The sequence below is a fragment of the Nanorana parkeri genome, unplaced genomic scaffold, assembly GCF_000935625.1.
Source record: "Nanorana parkeri isolate BGI_ZX_2015 unplaced genomic scaffold, ASM93562v1 scaffold1053, whole genome shotgun sequence".
In the NCBI taxonomy this organism is placed as follows: domain Eukaryota; kingdom Metazoa; phylum Chordata; class Amphibia; order Anura; family Dicroglossidae; genus Nanorana; species Nanorana parkeri.
The window spans coordinates 71,371-87,823 of record NW_017307321.1 but is presented as its reverse complement, the minus strand read 5'-3'; the positions used below and the strand labels follow the sequence as shown (position 1 = coordinate 87,823).

The 16,453-nt window shown below is 45.0% G+C and overlaps 1 protein-coding gene across 1 annotated transcript in view; it reads left to right on the top strand.

Annotated features, from left to right (window-relative positions):
* Positions 1 to 16,453, top strand: part of TNS2 (tensin 2) — a 153,822-nt gene that overhangs the window by 133,985 nt on the left and 3,384 nt on the right. Inside the window, exons 19-24 of the mRNA XM_018567472.1 lie at positions 1,677 to 2,883; positions 4,054 to 4,622; positions 4,711 to 4,797; positions 5,953 to 6,084; positions 6,165 to 6,254; positions 8,826 to 8,903. Coding sequence (XP_018422974.1) covers positions 1,677 to 2,883; positions 4,054 to 4,622; positions 4,711 to 4,797; positions 5,953 to 6,084; positions 6,165 to 6,254; positions 8,826 to 8,903 — 2,163 coding nt within the window. The remainder of the gene's footprint in view (positions 1 to 1,676; positions 2,884 to 4,053; positions 4,623 to 4,710; positions 4,798 to 5,952; positions 6,085 to 6,164; positions 6,255 to 8,825; positions 8,904 to 16,453) is intronic.

The following is a 16,453-nucleotide window of genomic DNA, read 5'->3' as shown; positions in this document are numbered from 1 at the left end:
GTCCCATTCAGGAAGCCAGGTGGCGTGTAATGACTCGCCACCTGGCTTCCTTATTAGCCGGGCAGCGTGTAAAGACCCGCAAACCCGGCTTCCCGATTAATAAGGAAGCCGTCCCATGCTTTACGTCACTATGTGACGAGAAAGCATGGAGCCGGCTTGCTGGCCAATCAAGCAAGCCGGGCGCCGCGTCATTACATGCTCTGCTTCCTGATTGGCCGGGAAGCCGGCTACATGCTCACTCGTCATGAGATGACTGCTTGCTGGCCAATCAGAAAGCCGGGCGCTGCGTCACAAGTGATGTGAGAGCATGGAGCCGGCTTCCCAGCCAATCAGGATGCTGGACAGCGTGTAATGACGCGCTGCCCGGCTTCCTGATGCAGGAAGTATCGGGCTAGGCATCAGAGAATTTGGGCGAGTAACTACAAATTGAGCCCCCCTTACAATGTGTATGTATATAAAACAGTTTAAATGTTTAAAAACCTATTATGAATAAAGAAAGTGACTCAAATCCATGACATGTCCCCTTTTAGAAAGGCTTTATTGACCATATGATGGCATATTTTACCCACGTTCTGCTATGTTTTTTTGTTTTTTTTCCCCACAAATCCGTCAACCCATTTATATGGGAATGTTATGACTCATTTTTCTGCTGCCAAGATCATTTACAAGTCCCATGGGCAGACATTTAGAATAGTTCTGTATCTGACTAAAGCTACCATCCTGATTAAGTCCATTGGGGGAACACTTTGGTTTGTTTAGAGAGATCTCCACAGCAATGGATGGGAGACACTCAGTCCTAGCAGAACACTGCTGTACATTCCATAACCCCACGATGAAAGCCAGATGCTCATATAGAAAAGGAGACTATATTCTCCTCTAATGATTTATAGGGGCAGATTCTTAGCTGGTTACAAGATCTACAGTGAATTTAGGGATTATGTTTTACAAATGCTGATCACACACTTAGCAATCTTATTTTCAGTTGTTTTTTTAAAACAAAAAGTATGAAAACCTCAACAAATGTGATTATTATTTAGCAGTATTCAGTAGAAAGGAGAAGTAATCGTGACCTAAGAGCTGACAGCTGCTATGACTGACCAAGCAATACATGCTGTGGATCTTCAACCTTTTAGTGCTGTGTTTTTTTTTCTTCATGTTTTTTTTCCATCATGCCACAAGCAGGTCAGTGCAGCCACATCAGATTGTGGAAGCTGCAGAAATTTGTTTACCTTCTGTTGTTTTATTTGATAAGAATACTTCTATTGTGCCTACAAGTTTAATACCTTTGAATAAAAGTTTTATTTTTATCACACTTTTTAATATGTTTCTTTGCGGCTTAACAAAATAGGAGTCTTTAAATGGTGCATATATTGGGGGAAATGGGTGTGGTTACGGGGGCGTGGCCACTAAAGGGTGTGGCCACTGAGGGGCGCTGTAAAGCTTTCTCGCACAGGGCGCCTAAAGGCCTAAGGCCGGCCCTGCCAGCAAGGTTCCAGGCCATAGGGCTACCATGATGGAGCATTACTCCCTATTTATTAGTGATTTTCTACCTTTAATTCTGTAATTTTATTCAGTAATTTATTTTTCTTATGTCCAGTGAATTAAAATGATAAACTTTACGTACAATTACAAAAGCTTGATATGTATTAACACTGCTTCGTCTATTCTTCTTGCAGATGTCACTGATCATGGGGCGCAAAGAGATGCTAGCGTATTCCAGACACAGATATCTACCGGAGCAGCACCTACAGTCAGCTCTTCCCCCACAACACCCGTACAGAGTCCTCTGCATCCCAGCACTTCATCATATGCTCAGAGCCCAGTACACCCCACCGCCAATCCACAGACACACAGTCCAGTGAACGGGCACAATGAGGAAGCCTTTATGTACCCTCAAAACCCAATGCATGCAAGTACCCCTATAAACACATACTGCCAACCAGTGCAAAAACTACATAACCATGTCCACACACAAAGTACAGCTGTGCAAACCCAAACCAGCATTCTGGTGCGCACTGGCTCCACGTCTTCAGCCACACAGAGGGCACAACTACAAGCAGACCATTCAACACAGCCACAGAGTCAGTTACTGCAGCATAATGCATTAGCAAAACACAACTCTTCGCAAGCACATAGCCCTCCACATGCACATGTGCATTTCCACAGTCAAGTGGTCACACAGAGCCCTGTTATACCAGGTAATGGCTATGTTCAGCATAAAAGTCCTCCTGTTCAGTGTCAGAGCCCTGACAAGATGCATAGCTCACATATCCAGGTGTATAATGGCGCGATGTCCCAGGAACAGAGGATACAGGCACACACTGTTATGCACACACAGAGTGTGAATTCTCATCCTCAGCCTCCTGTACAGTCACAGAGTGAAGGAAAAGCCCCTGCCACTGTGCAGGTACAGGCTGTAAGTTCACACTCCTCTTCACAGAGTACTACAGTCCAAACTACACAGTGCCAGAATACACAATCCCCTTCACTTGTGAATTCGCATAACTATGCAGCTCAGACGGCCACTGTTGTACGTACACCGACAAGTAGCCCCAAACAGAATTTAGTCCATCTGCACATTCCTGTCAGCACAGAAGCTCTGAGTATGCAAAGCAACAGTGCCATTCAGGCACAGCATCAGACCGGGAACACAGAGAGCAGTGCACAGACACACAGCACAGTGCACACACAGATATCTTCTATAACCCTACACAGTCCAGTACACAAACAGACCCCCCAAGTACACAGTACTGTGCGTATTCAAAGTCCTTCTTTTCAGACATTTAAAAACCCCTGCAGCCAGGGACCACCTGTACCAAATAACAGACCGGTGCTCTCACACAGTCCCTCTTCGCAGCCTTCCAGCCCTGGCACTACAGACAGGTGAGCCTATGCCTAGTGAGATCACATTGTACTAACAGGGAAGTCTATGTTTCACTAAGCTATATCTTAAAACAGGTTAGGTTTATTGTTGACATTAAAGTGGAATTATACGTAATATACCTTCCCTCCAGCAGTGCAATGTTCATGAGCTCCCTATCCAGCCACTGACATGTACACTCGGTCTTCTTCCGAGTACGCAATCTTTGGCCATCTTGACTGGCTGTGCCAGGATGATGTAACTCCTGTGTATTCATCTCGGGAGATGCCGAAATTGTACACTGAGCTACGTGTGCACAACTCGGTGTACATTGTGAACAGTCAGGTAAGAATATTTTATTGCAGAAGAGACATCACATGTCTCTTCTACAATAAAAAAACTGCCTGTTTGCAACCTTTAATGTCTGCTGTCAAGTTCCACTTAAAAAATACAAACCTCTTCTATGTACTGCTTTGTGTTTGGCTGGTGTACCTGACAGCTTGCAGGCAGTTGCAGCAAAGATAAAAGTAGCACCATGGAAATTGTTGTCGTGGGGCATCTTGCACCCCTTAAGATGTATGGAATGTCCTAAATATAAATGATCTACTTCTAGGGACGGTGTAGTCATTTTGTACATATTTTCTGTCTTTGTACATTATGGTCAGTACTAAGTATATCAATATGAAATATTGTATGTAGCTGTTATGTCATTTTCTTTGCTGCCAGCAAACGTAACTTTAGTCTCCTTGTCAGTTCATTAGCATTATATCGGATATATACGGATCTCAATAAGATGTCAAAGCAGTAACTTCTCCCTTATCAGAAGACTGAGTCTGAGGTTTCTATCAGACAAGCTGAGCATTAAAGCACGCTGCACTGCTGTGCCCTCTGTGCCCTCTGTTTAGTTAGCCCATAGTGCTCTGGGAATACTTTGATTTCTATTAAATGTTTATTAGTAAAAGCAGAATAAATAATACAAATAATAGTATTAACATGTATAAACATATTAGAGAAATAAAACTGACTCCAACATATAATCATTATAAAGGTATGACAATAGGATTTTTCATGGTGGTTATCCAATGACAACAAAAATGCTTAGAAATATTTCCTTGCTGATTGCTCAAAATCCAACCTTCTTTAACATTGCTGAAAAGCATACCAGAAAGACCAATGTGTTTTCCATTTTACAGGCCTGAAGCCCCACATTCTGATCTTTTGCCCTCAACATCAAATGGACATTCAGCCTTTCCACAGTCCCCATCACATATAACAAAGTCCGCCCCTCTGATGGCTGTACCACCGACCACAGTGACCATGGAAAGCAACCAAGGACAGGTGTCAGTAAATCCTGTTTGCGTCTCTACAGAAACATCTACTTCTCCTTACATTCACTACAGTCTACCCACTGGAACCAGTTGCCCTGCCCATCCCCCTACTGTGCCAAATAACCCTGTTGTACCCCAGAAGAGAAGTATTACAATATCCCTTCCTGATACCTCACCCACCATCTCCCATGGAGGAAGGGAGGTACCTAGCAGCCCACCACTTTCTCCCATGGGAAGCCAGATAGAACTCCTGTCTCCATCACCAACTCCATCCTTCCCTATCAGCACCGCTTATTATTCTGGAAGCCCCTGTCCTCCAAATGGCCAGCCACCGGTATTGCCAGAAAAGTGCCATATTCCAGCTTCAGGGGACAAATCCGGGACTCTTGGAAGACCAAGACAGCTTCAAGAAGACAAGTCACCCACAACTAAAGGTAAAATAACAAATGCCTACAGCTTTCAACTAATATATGAATGTGTAGAAGAGACTGAAATGTTTCCTTTCTTCTTTCCGACATTCAGATGTACAGCAGGAGGTTCCACTGGCTGCAAACTTTGTGCAGGATTCCTCTAGATTTTGGTATAAGCCAAATATATCCAGGGAGCAAGGTAATGGAATCTCTTTATTATCATATTTCCCCTTGTGGTCTGCATTTTGCTGCAGACAGATGTATAGTTACAGTCCACTGGATGTTGCAAATATGTATTGGTCTTGCATGTAATTACCAATGTACTGTAATACAATTACTAGTCTGTGATATATTGTAATGCAAATAGTCAGTAAATCTAAACTGAAGAAAACCAAATGTCATGGATTGCAGCTTGCCAGTCCTTACATGTGGTGACTGCATTTTCTTTTTTTCAGGGTTTTTTCCTTTAGTTTCACCTGCCAGTAACACTTCCTGTCCAAGGGTGACTCTCCATACTGTACCTATGGAGGAGTAGGGTTGTCACCATAGAACAGGAAGTTTGATAGGACTGTAGAACACCTCCCCATCTCCTTATCTACATAAGAGGGGAGGTGGTATGTAGATCCTCGAAGGTAACTGAGAATAATGATAGCTGATAACAATTAGCAGAGGCAGAGAACAGGGGATGTTTGAGCTCAGTAGATTTTTGGCAGGATCAGCAGGTATCTTTTTGGACTAATCAAACCGATGTAACAAAACACTTTCAGTGTTATATTTAACACACCAAAAGGGAGCAATTAAAAGAAGTTAATTGTTAAGGTTTTATACAAATTTTGTGTCTGAATTGAACAATCTCTGTACAATCAACCTTATATTTCCTAAAACTATGTAATATGAACACCAGCCTAAAGTAACCAATCAATTTGAATCCAATCAGGTATGCCCTTGCACTACATGTTTGATGGTCATTCTAAAGGAGATCGCACAATTATATTGCAGTGTGTATGGTGGACCTTAGATCTGAACCTTTTCTGCAGAGTAACAGCTGAATTCAATCTGATTTGTGATTGTTGTAGATGTAAATGTTATCAGCATTGACACACCAATACAGTGTACAGTAGGAGTTGTTGTGGGTTATCTACTTAATTTAGCCTTGTTCATTATACTTCCTTCTTTGATATTAAATGACTGAGCTAGAACATTTACTTCTCAGCAATGAGAGCAGACAATAGCAGTCACATGGCTGTAATAATAATTGTTACAGCAAATAAAATGTGCATTATAGCTTAGAGAACTGTATTTTACATTTACACCTTCTGCTCCTCACCTTTCCATTGTACTCCTTCTCTCACAGCCATTGCACTTTTAAGAGGTGCAGAGCCGGGGTCCTTCCTGATTCGGGATAGTAACTCTTTCCGTGGGGCGTATGGTTTGGCCCTGAAGGTGTCCAGCCCTCCTCCCAATGTGCCCACACAGCCATGTAAAGGTGATTTACCTCAGAGTTATCTTATCGTCATTGTCAGTATTGAGGCTCCGTTCATATAACTCTCTTCCTTCTTTCTTCAGATCCATTGGAACAGCTGGTTCGTCACTTTCTTATTGAGACAGGACCTAAAGGAGTGAAAATCAAAGGCTCCCCCATTGAACCCCATTTTGGTGAGTCATAAATTGACTACAGTAGTTGTTCACAGCCTCTAACAACCCTCCTAAGTGATAGCACCGAGTAAGTGACAGGTCCTCTTCATGGAAACATCAGGAATCTGTTAAACCTCTGTCACCTATTGACCCCACTGAAGCTGATAAAGCACAAATTGTGCTTCCCCAGCTTCTTCTTTAGCCACAGCACCTGAAGAAATTACAAACCAGAAGCTTCTGGATTTAGTCATCGGAGGGGAGATCAACCGCTGGAAGTGTGCTGATTCCGTTCCGCCAGTCAGCGCTGGCAGATCGGAGCGGGGAGAGGGGAATCCAGCCCCTCCCCCTGTCACAAAAGAGAGCAGTGACAGGATCGAGAGGTGAGCGAACCCGGTATGTTTTCCCTCACCTCCCGATCTACTGAGCCGACCTGTGACAGTCTCATTGTCATAGGTCGGCTTAGAACTATGAGGTGAGTGGAAATCACTCATGTCATAGTTCTCCTTTAATATTACACTTATATGAGCTTTGGGACATCCCACTCTTAACACCAAAGGCATTAATATGGTGTTGGCTGCCCCAGATGTTAGACAAGAAGAAGTGGCTCACAATTGGCATTCCAGTTTATCCCAAAGGTTTTCAGTAGGGTTGAGCTCAGGGATCTGTGCAGGCCACTCAAGCTCCTCTGCACCAAACTCCTCATACCATGTCTTCTGAACCTGGCTGTGTGCACAGTCACATCTGTCATGCTGGAACAGAAAGGGGTCTTTCCCAAACTATTGCCCCAAGGTTTGAAATGCACAGTTGCCTAAAATATCTTTGTATTGTATGCTAAAACATTAACAGTTCTCTTCACTAAAAACACTAGAACTCAATAATATGGGATGCCAGCAACATTCTATAGCTAGGTGTGATGGTCACGTGTCTGCAAACCTTTGGACATGTAGTGTATTTTCTTTATTTAGGTCAGGACTAAAAAGTAAACTTTGGTATTATTTTCATATTTTTTAGCCTGCTAGATATGAAATAATGCCTACATTTATTTTATACTTTACAGACAGCTGGTAGGTGAAGCCTTAGGTTTAGATATACTGTACACAGATAATAAAACCTCACTTAAAAAATATATGTGAATTTAAAATTAATTTAACTAAACCCATTGTAGTCTCTCTTTTATTAGAAGACCTGTTTAATAAGCTGCCATGTTCTCATATGTCCCTGGTATAGGTTTTGAGGTTTCTGTGCAGAGGTTAATAGGTCCTGCTTGCCTGTATAGATGGATGAGACTGAGTCATGTGACTTGTGGTGTAGACAGGGCCATACAGTCATAATTATTTGAGTTGTAGAGGTTTGTTTCTAGCCTCAAGTTTCCCAGCGCAGTGTGCGTGTGCTGTTGTGCTCTCTTCCTCCTATTCTTGTTTCTGTGGTTGGATTTTGCAGCTCACATGTTTTAATATTTACCATCGTGGAGCTCTCATTCTGTACATTCCCTACAGACTATACCATGCAGTATATTATTCTCAGGGCTCTTCCTGCTGTGATGCACACCAATTCCTGCCTCAGGTGACACCCTCTAAAGGCACCCATGTACGTTCAGTCCAATCATTCCATAACAACTCAAAATGTAATCTAATCCAAAAGAAATAAGCTTGTTTATGGGTGAGCTGACTCTGTTATCTCATGTCGGGGATCTGGTGTTCTTCCTCCTGGACACAGCAGAGGCACACTGTGGTGCTGTTTAATGTCACCCCCTGTGTACAGGAGAGGTTTGGCCATCATATGGAGGGTGAAACATCACAGGTCAGAGATTGGAAATAGAAATGATGTGTTGTTGAACGCCAAGCACAGGAAAGCCCTTATCTTTGCTAGGCATGTAGAAAAAGACTTCCAACCATTAACGGGATAACTGTATAGAGCAAAATACTGAGAAGCGTGCAACTCTCCAAATGTAGGGTTGGATACAAGATGCAGGACCGTCATACCACCCAGAGTAAAACTGTTTAGCTTCCTTAACCTGGAACTACTATACACCTGAGAGTCAGAGAATGGCTGGACCAGCTGAAGCTTCTCGCAGAGGTATTTCATGTGCTGACCGATTACCTTTAAGACAACAGATCTTACAATTCGGCTTTTTGATTTGGTAGCAGAGCACAGGTAAATCTATTTTGGAGACTTTCACCATCACTGTACTGAAAGGATTGTTATAGTGATGCAGATGACTACCATACAAATGTTGGTGTCACTGGATTTAATCTTCCAAATGGTAGAAAATCTCCAGTATGTCAGAATTTATGGCCTGTCAAAAAAAAATAGTCCAAAAGTGCTTGTTTATGATTTTTATTACACGCTGAACACCCGTCATACACATGGCCAGTGTTCTGAAGAAATTACTATGTACAGTATATATATTGAGGATACACATGTAGACATCCCAGTGGGCCTGGAGAAGGGTTTTTGTTTATTGGGTCTGTGGACACTATCTAGAAGAGCTTATGCCATGTAGATGCCTAAGAACATGTTTGTGAGCACCACACTTGTGTGTATAGTGATAACCACTAACATTTGAGCAAACATGGTCTCTATGTTTTCTAGGGAGCCTGTCGGCCCTGGTATCACAACACTCAATCACACCTCTGTCCCTGCCCTGCAGACTGCGCATTCCTGACAAAGGTAAGTGAACGGCTGCTTTTCCAGCTCCCTGAAGTGAGCTATCTTGTGGACCTGCTCAGTACCTTGATTACTATTTGGTAGAAAACCTGCTAAACCTTCTGTACAATATTTAAGCCTAGAGGGTCCTGACAGAGGCTCAGTATACTGTGCCATGCAGTTTCTGTTACAAGCTGAGGAGCCCTGTGACATGAGGGGCGAGGAATTCTCTACTCACTGCTTGCCTAAAAGACACCAATCTCGAATGCACCTAAGTTGGAGGGTTCCAACAATGCAGGGAAATTACTTCTGGCATAGACTAAAAGTGTCCACTTATATTTTACACATTAAACATTGAGGACCTGGTCTGGTGACAGGTTCAGTTTAAAGGAAAACTGTCAAGAGAGAAATATGGAGGTTGCCATTTCTGACTTCCTTCTGAAAATTGGAATGTGCCTGGTTTTCTCTAGCATCTAAATTCACAATTCCAGAACAAGCATGCAGCAAGTGAAATTATAACTCCCAATCTGTATAGCTCTTCAGGGTCAGTGATTCAGGAAGTACTGGCATAATTGAATCATTGGGTATCACTGCCAGGTAACCGGCTTAGTCAGCAGTGGCAGCCTGCTTGTTTGTTTTATCAGAGGTTTCCCTTAAGGGCTTTGTTCCTTTTATAAAGGAGGTGTAAGGACTGGAAACCTCAGTTCCTGTGCACTAGATCCCTTCAGATCACACAGCCCATTTGCTTTGTTGGTGTAATGCACAGGAACGCCAGAAAAGTCATCCCATCATCCTAATGTATGGACTCACCAAGTGCCGACCCCCTAATGACATAAAGAAACGTGTATAAAGAAAGCACCATATTATTTTACTATAGACCTTATTTCCTTCCTGATATATGGAGAATTTCAAATCATTGAGCTAATGAGAGATTTTCACCTTTTAAAGGAAACCTGTGCAGAGAACAATGCATAGGCAGCCATTTCTATGAACACAGAAGGGTCTGATCCAGAGGCCCACTCTTCAGTCATATATTTATTTCCCAGCTCCATGTCGGCACACAAATGGGTTGGCTCCACCCCCCACTAATGTGATTGATAGTCTCGCAACGCATAAAAATGAGCCATCCAGCGTTCCTTTTCTTTCCTCCTCTACAGTGCGATGGTCGCTTACCTGGTTGGAGTAAACCTCTGGCCGTCCACCCTGTTCGTTTTCCTGGAGAGGATGAGGGTGCAGTCCCCCTGGTTGTCCTAAATGGATGTGATGGTGGAGCCTCGCTACTGGTCCTCGAGGCATGCTGTGCTCAGTAAAGCTGGGCTTATGGGAGTGGGTCCCCCTCCCTTGGTGCCGGTGTTCTGTCAAGAATGCCGACCCATTCGAATTTGCCAACCAGACCATCTGCGCTTGCGCACACACCGGGATGACGAGAAAAAAGCCATTTATTTACAAAGTATTTATTTTTAATTGTTGATTGTGACCGTTCATAATATGCCATCCATGGCTGTAAATACTGGATGGCATTTTATGCACATTCACAAGTAACATCGTAAGCAGTTACATTATTATATAATTGCTTACGATATTAATTGTGAATGTGCATAAAATGCCATCCATCATTTACAGCCATACAGTAGATGACATATTATGAACGGTCACAATTAACAATTAGAAATAAATACTTTGTAAATAAATGGCTGTTTTCTCGTTCATCTTGGTGTGTGCGCAAGCGCAGCTGGTCTGGTCGGGAAATTCGTCTTGGTCGGCATTCTTGACCGAACATCGGCATGTGCGTATCCCGTCGGGGAGCTGGAACACAATGTGCGTTCTGGAAGTCCCCAGCAGATGTGACGTGGGCAGCACATGCACAACGTGTAGTCCTCAGTGTGGGAATCTGATTGGAGGAGGCGGGGCTGGGGGGCTTGCGGGTACTTCAAAATTCGGCGCTGTGCAGCGGGGCTCTGCCGTTGGGTGATCCCTGCTGTTATCTGGGATACCGCTGCCGCTCTGCATTTGATCACAGAATCCTGTGTTCAGGTATGGGAGGAGACACTATGTGGTTGGCTCTGAATGCTGTATGTGTATTTACAAGCTCTCTCTCTGTATGCAGAATGCTATCGGATAAGCCAACCCCTCCAAAAGACCAGCGCCTACAGAGAAGGTAAGCGACCGACTGCTGTTCACTGTTGTCTGCTTCTTGTGCGTGGTTCTGATGTTGCCTTGCCTGTCACTTTCAGTCCATCTAGGTCGGGCAGGGAAAGTTCCAGATTGCCTAGAGACCACCGCAATTTCTCCTCCTCCTCAAAAACACAGGTCTCCATCACGGGACAGATACTTTTCCAAAGATCGCCTGCAGTGGAACCGGGACAGATCCCGCCCGCAGGCGCATTCACACTCCTCAAGAGCCTATGACTCCTCCAGATGTAGCCCGCCACGTGCGGAGCAATGCTGGGTTTGTCCGAATGTGGTGCTTCCAGGCAAGACGGCTTGCGAGTCCTGCTATGCTGAAGCCACCAAAGAGAGGGAGAGCGAGAACTTGCAGGTGATCTCCCTGATGAGGCAGGTTTTTCAGGAATCCTTGAAAGATTTCGCTGCTGGCACTCGTTCGGGGGATCAGCAGGAAGCCTCTACCTCAAGATCCAGGGGGCTTTGTGCGGCAGTGAATTTACCTAGGGAAGCGCCAGGGGAGAGCTTTGAGTCCGGTTCAGAAGGTCAGTCCTCGTGAGGCACAGAAAATCAATCAGAAGCCTTTGACTTTGCGTTGGTGCCGCAGTTTGTCAAGGCGGTGAGACACGCACTCCTCTGGGAGGATGAAGCAGCTGAGCCGGATAAGAAACACAGATACTTTAAGCATATTAAGAAAGAAACTTTTAGTTTTCCATTTCTTGAAGAAATTAAGGACATCATCATTGAGGAATGGGAGCACGTAGAGCGAAAATTAACGCTACGTAGCCATTTCTCCAAGCTATACCCCTTCAAAAAGTAAGAAATTAAGTACCTTGAAGAGTCTCCAGTAGTGGATGCCGTCTTAATCAGGCTGGTGAGACATGCAACTCTACCACTGGATGATGTGGTCACGTTCCGGGACATACTGGATAGACGCATCAACTTGGATCTGAAAAAGGTATACTTGGCAGCAGGGTATGGCTGTAAACCAGCTGTGGCCCTGGCAGCAATTTCCAAAGCTGTGAGGTATGGGCGAACGAGTTGCAGTGGTCTGTATCCAGTAATCTCAATAAAGCGGAGCTGGAGATAATGAATTTGTTGAGAAACATAAAGCTATCCTCAGCTTTTGTCACAGAGTCTGCTGTGGACATGGTCTGCTCTATGGCCAGAGTCATGCTCTATTCAGTGACTGGAAGAAGAGCTCTCTGGCTTCGGCCATGGTTTGCAGATCCGACCTCGAAACAAGGTTGGTGCAAGATCCTCTTCGATGGTCAATCCCTCTTCGGAAACAAATTGGAATCAGCCATCTCGGGCGGAAAAATCTAGCTTCATTCCGAACGATCGGCGTCTCTTACACCAGAAGAACTTTTTAAATTTAGAAGCCAGTCTCAAAGGTTTACTAGGGACTCGAGGTCTTACAAACCTGGGAAGGAGGATCGCAGGCCATGGACAGGACATGCAGAAATCTTTTTGATGTCTTGCTCACCTCGATCTGCCAGGTTTTCCAGGTTTCGGCAGGTTTGGGCGGACCAAATAAGGGACCTGTGGGTGATGACCACGTGCATAGTTTGTACCTACCAAGATCCCCACCTCTGTGAAGAAACAAATGATTTTGCGGACATACGTATCAAACCTGCTAGGGTGGAGCAGCAGAGGTGGCACCCCCAAGAAAGTTTCTCGGGAATTTATTCACCTCTATTTCTTGTTCAAAAGAAGAGCGGGAACTGGAGGCCAGTAATTGATCTAAGAAGGCTCAGCAGACACATACCGAAGGAGCGCTTCAAGATGGAATCTCTGCCTACGATCTTGTTGATTGGACAGCCAGGAGACTGGCTACTTTCCATCCTTCCAGCGGTTTCTCAATTTCTTGGTGGCCCACCTTCACCTGCAGTTTGTCTGCCTACCTTTTCGGCCTCACATTGTCTCCGAGGGTCTTCACAAAGGTGCTGCTTGCCCTGATGGCTTATCTGAGAGAGCATGGGGTAGGAGTACTACATTATTTGGATGGCATTCTGTTGCTCAGTCAAGATCGACAGAAGTTGATGTCCCATTGGGAACTGGTCATCTCAACCCTGGAAGCCTTTGGATGGCTAATCAATGTGGACGAGAGCCATCTGGTGCACACGCAGGTGTATCTAGGAGCAGGGTGAATACAATTCAAGCCTTGGTATCATTACCTCTAGAAAAGATGCCGATCATTCAGCTGAGGATTTTCAAGGCTCTCTCTGTGAATACCATGTCAGCAAGACAGTGCTTGCAGGTGATCAGCACGATGATTGCAACAGCCCCCATGGTGAAGTGGGCTCTACGGATAGCCAGGGAGTTTCAGACCGGTTTTCTGAGGCGCTGGAGTACGGAACTCCTAGATCAGACAATATTACTGAGCCCAACCATGAAACAGAGTCTTTGGTGGTGGCTTTAGGATCACAAACTCCTTTGCTGTCACTCCCTCCTGCCAGTACCTTGGGTCATGATCACAACAGATGCCAGCAACACGGGATGGGGAGCTGTTTGTCAAGCTCAGGCGACACATGGAAGATGGGGCTTCCCAGCCGCAGGCATTGTATCCAATATTGGATACTGGAGCTAAGAGCGGCCTTTCTGGCTCTCCTGATATTCAAGTCTCTAGTCAAGGGTCGCTCCGTCGTTTTGAGGATGGACAACACTATTGCAGTGGCATACATCAGAAGGCAGGGCGGCAGGCACAGCCTCACACTCCTGAAAGAAGTTGCTCCGACCATGACCTGGGCCCAGGCGAACCTGAGTCTTCTCTCGGCTGTGTACGTACCGGGACGCGACAATGTCCATGCAGACTTCCTCTCCAGGAGGGGGTTGGACAACAACTAATGGTCCTTCTCGCCTCTGATCTTTCGGGAACTGACAGAGTGGGCCTTTTGGCCACAAATCAATCTATTCGCGCCCCCGGAAAAAACAAATCTGTCAACCTTTTGTTCGAGACTACCATGCCCTCAAGCGGCAGCAGCAGATGCACGTGCAAAGAGCTGGTGGTTCAGGACAGCATACGCTTTTCCACCAGTGCTTCTCATTCTAGGCTTCTTGCAAAGGCTCCAGAGGGAACGGGTCATGGTACTGGCAGTGATTGACTGGCCGCGTCACCCCTGGTATCCACTTCTCCAGGGAGATGGCGGTAAACAGTCCTTATCCCCTAGCGTTGTGCAAGGACCTACTGACCCAGGGTCCGTTTTCCCATCCAGCTCCCGAGAAACTCTGTCTGATGGTCTGGATGTTGAGAGGCAAAGGTTAGAAGACATGGGCTGTTTGACTACTGTGGTTTCCACATTGCACAGGTCCAGAAAAGAAAGCACCTATAATCAGGTATGAACTAAGTTTAGAGAGTTTGCGACCCTGCTGGATTTCTCCCCAGAAGCCCCTCGGGTCACTCACATCCTGGATTTCCTTCAGAGGGTCCTTGATATGAATCTGAGTTCCAGTACCCTCAAAGGGCATGTTTCGGCACTGAAGCCTTCACCGGGACGCAATGGGCGGTACATCCCTTGATCATCAAGTTTTTCAAAGCGGTAGTGCAGATGAGACCTCCCAGAAAGTTGCTCTTCTCCAAGTGGGATCTCCTGCTAGTCTTGGCCTTCTTTATCTCAGATACGTTTGAGGCTGATGACTCTCTGGCTCACAGTTTTTCTGGGCCAGGAGGGTGTCTGAGATCTCGGCACTCGGCTGTAAAAAACCTTTCACCACCTTTTAGGGAGGATAGAGTTGTTTTGATGCCTATGTTGGGATTGGTACCAAAGCTAGCCTCCGGGTTTCATCTGCAGCAAGAAATAGTGCTTCCCAACCTTGACTCGAACGTGGAAGGGCAGGTGAGCGGATTGGATGTAGGAGGAACCCTGAGCTTATATATGGCACCTCTTTATTATCTCGGCCAAGGCAAAGAAAGGCTCCAGGGCGTCCACGAGGACTATTGCCTCCTGGATGGTGAAGGTTATTACCTTGGCCTACAAATCTAAGGGGTTGGCGACTCCAGAGTCAGCCATGGCACATTCACCACGCAGCATCTCTACCTCTTGGGCAGCCCCGAATCGCGTGTTGCCGGAGAATATATGCAAAGCAGCCACATGGTCTTCGGTCCACACGTTCATGAAACTTTACTGTATTGAACCTGCTGCATTGACTACAGTAGGGTTTGGGCGCAGTGTCATTGCCTTGTCTGCTTCTGTTCAAAATTAAAAGTTTGGTCTAGTTATTTCCTATTTGTGTGCTGACATGGAGCTGTCAGGGAAAACAGGAAAATTGTACTTCATACTTACCGCAATTTTCCTTTCCTAAATGCTCCATGGCAGCACAAGATTCCCGCCCAGCCGGAGTTGCTAGTAACGTAATGCTGGATGCTGCTGGGTGGCTCATTTTTATGAGTTACAAGTCTCACTTGTCTTTTAATTAGATGAAAAGACAAGTGTTTCATTAAATCCAGCTGAAGCTGCAGACAAATCCTCAGCGTGTCTGCACATAGTCCCGTCTCCCCCCTACGTAACAATGCATCAGCATGTGACTTCTTCAGGGGTGTGCTGCCAGGACTCCCCAATCACGTTATATATACAATATGGTTTCTTGGGAGACTACAGGCAGCTTTTCTTAAGGTATTCCTATCATCACACTAATTGGCTGTGCCTACATGGGTGAGGCATATGTTTGCTTGAAAGAGCAAGTTCCCTTAAAGTAAAATGTGCACTACACCACCATCCCATCTCCCCTAACCTAAACACCCCCTACCCAACTGCTTGCTTATCACAGTGCCACAGCTGCTGCTGTTCACCTTCTTCAGCTCTTTCTGCACAAGGAGCCCCTTTAGACTCTAAGACTGAAACCACTTGGGTTTTGGCCTCATTCAAGTGTATACTGCATGGGCACAGCCAGTACTAAAGATTTCAGACTGTAAACTTGTCACAACCACCTGGGAAATTTAAAATTTAGCATATGATGAAAAAAGTGAAAACCACATCTATGAACAACTAGTAGATCACAAGATAAAGGCCCTGGTGGCTTTACTGTATCAGCCTAGCTTGGCCCTGTCCTGACCTCCAAACCTACCTGCTGGTCAGTGAGGTTACCCATCAAATCAATGATAATTTTGCAAAGATTGAAGGAATAGTGGACCTTTGCCTCTGTATTTAGCTGTCTACATCTGCAGGTCTATTGATCATGTTGACATTCTGTTTTCCCTGGAAGTAACCTCTAGTTACACATTTATTTAGTTATCATAGGCTTAGTTTGAATGGCAAATGTTTACCAGCATACAGTGGCTATATGATATAAAAACAGATGGTTTTCTTTAGAGCAGCATATACATAGAATGCCACATTCACTTATTATTGTATCTTTTTCTGTAAATGAAGGTTGGGAGATCTGTCCTGTTATACAGTGCTCAAACGGGGGAG